Source organism: Hibiscus syriacus, unplaced genomic scaffold (genome assembly GCF_006381635.1).
Source record: "Hibiscus syriacus cultivar Baekdansim isolate YM2019G1 unplaced genomic scaffold, ASM638163v2 tig00112044_pilon, whole genome shotgun sequence".
In the NCBI taxonomy this organism is placed as follows: Eukaryota; Viridiplantae; Streptophyta; class Magnoliopsida; order Malvales; family Malvaceae; genus Hibiscus; species Hibiscus syriacus.
In genome coordinates this window covers 410,979-416,153 of record NW_024063242.1, presented here as the reverse complement: position 1 = coordinate 416,153, position 5,175 = coordinate 410,979, and the positions used below count along the sequence as shown (strand labels likewise).

Here is a 5,175-nt window from a genome sequence, read left to right as displayed (position 1 = left end):
ACGTGCGGAGCCAGCGAGGAAATATCTGAGCACAGGAAATTGTTTTACAATGTTGATGGTGGTGAACGATGATGAAATCCAATCATGAAGTAATTTTGTTTATTCCGATGATGATCATAGTGGGCGCCAAAAGGAACTTGTATGTATATGTATAGTAAATGTTATCATTTAGGGTGTGATTAGTGTGTGTTTTAAAAGTTTGATGCTTTTTGATTTTCTATTCGTCCAAACAGTACGCCGAGAAATAGACATCCAGGGAGAAGGAGAAGCTTTGTATGCAAATGCTGGTAGATATATATGTTAGGTAATGGTGTTGGGACACTTGGAGCAATCGGAGTCTCACACAGTTTCACGCGTGATAAGTCAAAAAAGATTGTATCTTGATAGAACGCAATAACCAAGCTTTTGCATTTACATCATATGTTTAAATATTTCAGAGTTTTTGCATTATTTCTAGATCCGTTTATGATATTTTGGTGGCCCTCGGGCGAATTAAAAGATTAGCCCCCAAATTATAAATTTAAAATAGAATTTGTATTTGTGTCTTCATCCACGTAGCGTTTATTGTTATTGAGAACATAACGAATAATATTACAGTAATAGCAAGTATTGTGGTTATGAATTTTTTAATAACATATGTAATTGTGGATATTGTAATTTCAAACAATATCGTTATCACTGCATAACGATCATTGTTATGGTTATAGACGTTTATTTAAGTAATTATTCCTAATAACAAGTGTGAAAAAAATAAAGGTAACTCCATAATAAGTATTGAAAAAAACAAGTCCCTAATAACTAATATTAAAGAAAGTAAAATTTAAGACTGTGTTCATTATAAAAAATACTAGAAAAATGGACATCTAATAAAAAATATTGAAAATTCGGACTAGTAATAATAAATAAATATTATAAAATAAATTGATTTCTAAAAGTATGTCATTCATGATAAATATCGAAAAAAATGGCCCCCTAATAATAAATATTAAAAAAATTAGACATTTAATAATAAATATTAGAAAAATATTAGTAAAAAATTGGAGACTTGTAAAATATTAGAAAATAACTAAATTATAAGAGAAGTACCCTAATAATAAATATTAGAAAAAAATTAAATCTATAATAATAAATATTAAAAAATCAAACCATCTATAACAAGTATTAAAAATAATTGGACCCTATATTTGATATAAAAATATTTTTTTACAAGTATAATATATAATTAAAATTAGGCACATGTCCAGGCCCAAATACAACCCTAATTATTTCAAATTTATTATTTTAATTTTATATATTATTTTTATTCGACAAAATTGAACAGATATTGGTAGAAAGATCAAAAAATTAAATTAATGATAATAAAAAAACTCCATATATTAAAATTAAAATATGAGACTAAATTTTAAAATAGCATACAAACCTTTAACATATTTAAATCTAGATATGATCTTTCGATACTAGGAAACAAAAAACAAAGCAAAAGTTCAATGGAAAATGAAAGCGATAACGGATTTTTAAGGATCTCGTATGACAAATCATTGAACCCAATAGTGCAGGTTAAATATTGCTGCGGAAAAAAAAAAGAGAAACTCATGCATGTAGTATAATCTGCACCTGTCTAAAGCCGGGGAGCTTTGAAACTCCGTACAGTAAAAAATGTTCATACTATACCTTTATTGGTATAATCCTTACTTTTTTGAATTTATTAATTAATTCATCTATATCGTGTATTATAGAGGTATTATGGAGGCGACTATCTCAATCAAGTTTTATTCATTCATAAATCAATATTAAAAATTCTAACTTTTACTTGAGGGATCTAGTGTCACATCCACCATATCAAATAATTATCGAGAAGTTGATACTATATTTGATGTGATATAATTGGATATCAATAAATATACTTTGTTATATATGAAAAAACTAACTATATCCGATTTTTTTACGACAAAATGTTAAAACATAAGTTTACTTTTCTTTTTCAAAAAAAAAGTAACATCAAGTTCTAAGCAATAAAATATTACACAAATTATAATTAAATAAATATTGCTCTAAGACATTTGATTTTAACTTTGTCCTTATAATTTTTTTTATTTATTTTCATTTTATACCAAATAGATATAGGTAATATATCCATTTATACCGTACGAAATTTATTATTTTTTTTAAAAGAAAAGTATAATCATTACATGAATATAAATAAATGATTATGATTAAAAATTTAATATTTAATTTTCCGTCGGAATGGGAAAAAATTAGTAAGTGGATCTTTAATCGCATGAAGATATTTGAGAGAAACGAAAGGGACCTATTCATTTTTCATGCAAAAGCAATGGGTTTCCTTCCCCTATATAAACCTGACGACCTTGATTTTTTCAATGTATTTTCAATAATATTTCCAACCCTAAAGTTTTATGAGTTTGTCTCTTACATAAAATATTACGTCCATCTTGGTTTCGATCTTATCGATATACTCCAAAAACAGCTTATCATTTTTTCAATGTTTGTAGGTAACATTTCATCCTTCGCGGTATTCCTAGCTCCATTGTAAGTATATTACAAGGTTTCATCTGGTTTCTGCTATACTACAAAGACAAAGAATAACGTAGTGAGTGATATTGTTGATTTTCAGACCGACTTTCATCCGAATTTGCAAGAAGAAATCAACAGAAGGTTTCCAATCAATCCCATACGTGGTTTCACTCTTCAGTGCCATGCTTTGGATTTACTATGCCTTTGTCAAATCTGGAGCTTTCCTTCTCATCACCATTAACTCCTTCGGCTGTGTCGCGGAGACCATTTACATTGCCATCTATATTGCTTATGCACCAAAGCAATCCAGGGTATTTACTCTCTCCTTTTTTCCACATCAATTTTAAAGCTAATGAAGTGATTCGAATTTGCATTAATCTGTAAAAATTAACTGCATGCAGATGTATACATTGAGGATGCTTCTATTGCTGGACTGCGGGGCATTTTTTTCGATTCTTCTTCTCATACAATTCCTAACAAAAGGATCGAATCGAGTCGAATTTCTCGGATGGATCTGTGTCGTATTTTCTATAAGTGTGTTTGCAGCACCTCTTAGCATCATGGTAATGATACATAATATTATAATTCTTCACTATCTCATATTATATATTTGAAATCGAACATAGATACATATTATATGTAATGTCCTTTGTTTAATATTCTGCAGAGGCAAGTCATAATCACCAAAAGTGTGGAGTTCATGCCATTTCATTTATCTTTGATGCTCACCTTTAGTGCTATCGCGTGGCTTTTATATGGCATCTTCCTTAAGGATTTGCATATTGCGGTGAGTGATAATCTCCTAAATATCATGTAATGCATATATAATATATATTATATCAGATGCAGAACTTAGACAAAATATTCTTTTAATAGTCCGAGGTGATTACAATATATAGTATTTGTTTAGTATTTTTTTAATCTATTGACAACACACATTCTCCATTCATTCACAACTACTTAAATCGGAGTCTTGTTTTTGGTGCTGACAGATCCCAAATGTTCTGGGGCTGGTCTTTGGGATACTTCAGATGGTGCTGTATGCAATATACAGGAAATACAAGACAGTGGTAATCGAGGAGGTTAAGGTACCGCAACATACGATCGATGTGACAAAATTGGATGCGGCTGTGGATTTTGATGTCGAGGAAATCAGTTCATCAGAGCGGCGGATCCATGATCATCATCATCATGAAACGATTGTAAACAGCTGTAAATTACAAAATCAATCTCATGATGATGATGATGATCAAAGGGATCAGAAAATCTTGGAGTTGCCTAACTCAAACCAGATGCTGGGAACATGTGAAGCTTGAACTGATCTCCATTGATGGTGATCACATGCATGCATGCATGCATGAAGTTCTCTCCCTCTTTCTCTCTTAATTTCTAGGCTGCTCTATGCTACTGTTTTATATATATAACATTTATGTATGGGTCAATATTTTATGCTTATTGTATATAGTTTCTAGTGTTTTATTATATATATGTAAGTTGAATTGAGGGAGCTAAATGATTCTAATCATGGATATATACACCTCATGCTATACTTCCATGTAATAAGGTATACACCTAATTATTTACTTTAATGTATATTATTTTTGGTAAATTTATATTTTAGATGGTTTTTTATTTTTTTAATAGAAACCGCTAATCTTATTAAAAATTAAAAAGTATCCAAAATTACGATAATGATTTACAACTATCATCGTAAATTAAATACATAATTTAGACAGTTTCCTATAATATTAAAACCAGCCAATTTAATTCATACAAAGGATCTTACATAGAAAATATTAAAAATCCAACCAAAAGACTCAAACGAAAATAGAAATGAATAAATCCGATTGTATTGGTAAACGAACCACAAATGGGAAGCTATTGAAAGACCACTGAGAACCATAAATCAAAGTCAATCATGAGAAACTATCCACGAATGCAAATCGAGTATCACAAAATGCGTAATCTTGATCAATTGTGTATCATCAAATCTAACCCTGAGAAAATATAAAATGAAAAGAACATATAAACAATCGAAAAAGAAGATGAAAACGTGCCACAAAGACATAATTATTCTTATTAAAAAATAAAATAAAAATTAAAAAAGAGAACAAATGGTCGGCAATCGGCATCAAAACCGATCTCACCGTCGACTAAAAAAAATTGATCTAACCTATGTATAGAAAGTGACACAAACTCTAAAAATAAAATATCAATTTCACACTTATTTACTTTCTAAATTTTTAAATATGATGGTTTTTATTATATATATATATATAATCAAATTATTACACATTGTAAAATTTATATCAAAAGTTTTCAAAACAATATTTGGTGTTAAACATTGTAATTATATAACTGTTTATCAAAGCATATTACAAATTGACAATTATTATGTAAAATGGATCCATCTTGGGCCACGCAGCCATCCGATTTTTTCCTTTCTAAAACTCCTCGTTCAAGTACAATGGTTTTGTAAAAACATTAACATATCCCAATTGGTTACTCAAAGTTTATGGTGCTATCAATTTAGTCACCCAACAAACCATTTATAAATTCAGTTTAATTGTAGAGATTTGGTATGTATGAATCAAGCTCTAAACAAACCTTTTTTTGTAATTCTGATAAATGTACCTAATATTA

At 29.1% G+C, this 5,175-nt stretch overlaps 1 protein-coding gene across 1 annotated transcript; it reads left to right on the top strand.

The window, feature by feature from the left end:
• Nucleotides 1-2,332: 2,332 nt before the first annotated feature.
• On the top strand, nucleotides 2,333-3,848 carry LOC120174251 (bidirectional sugar transporter SWEET12-like). Its single transcript, XM_039181165.1, has 6 exons — nucleotides 2,333-2,380; nucleotides 2,486-2,547; nucleotides 2,633-2,843; nucleotides 2,934-3,095; nucleotides 3,200-3,319; nucleotides 3,525-3,848. The coding sequence occupies exons 1-6, from the start codon at nucleotides 2,333-2,335 to the stop codon at nucleotides 3,846-3,848; spliced, it is 927 nt and encodes a 308-aa protein (XP_039037096.1).
• Nucleotides 3,849-5,175: the final 1,327 nt, after the last annotated feature.

Excerpts from the sequence above, each read along its gene's own strand:
- LOC120174251 (XM_039181165.1), top strand. The coding sequence starts at position 2,333 with ATGGGTTTCCTTCCCCTATATAAACCTGACGACCTTGATTTTTTCAAT. Across the intron at positions 2,548-2,632 it reads GCGGTATTCCTAGCTCCATT|ACCGACTTTCATCCGAATTT; the intron begins GTAAGTATATTA and ends GTTGATTTTCAG. Across the intron at positions 3,096-3,199 it reads CAGCACCTCTTAGCATCATG|AGGCAAGTCATAATCACCAA; the intron begins GTAATGATACAT and ends AATATTCTGCAG.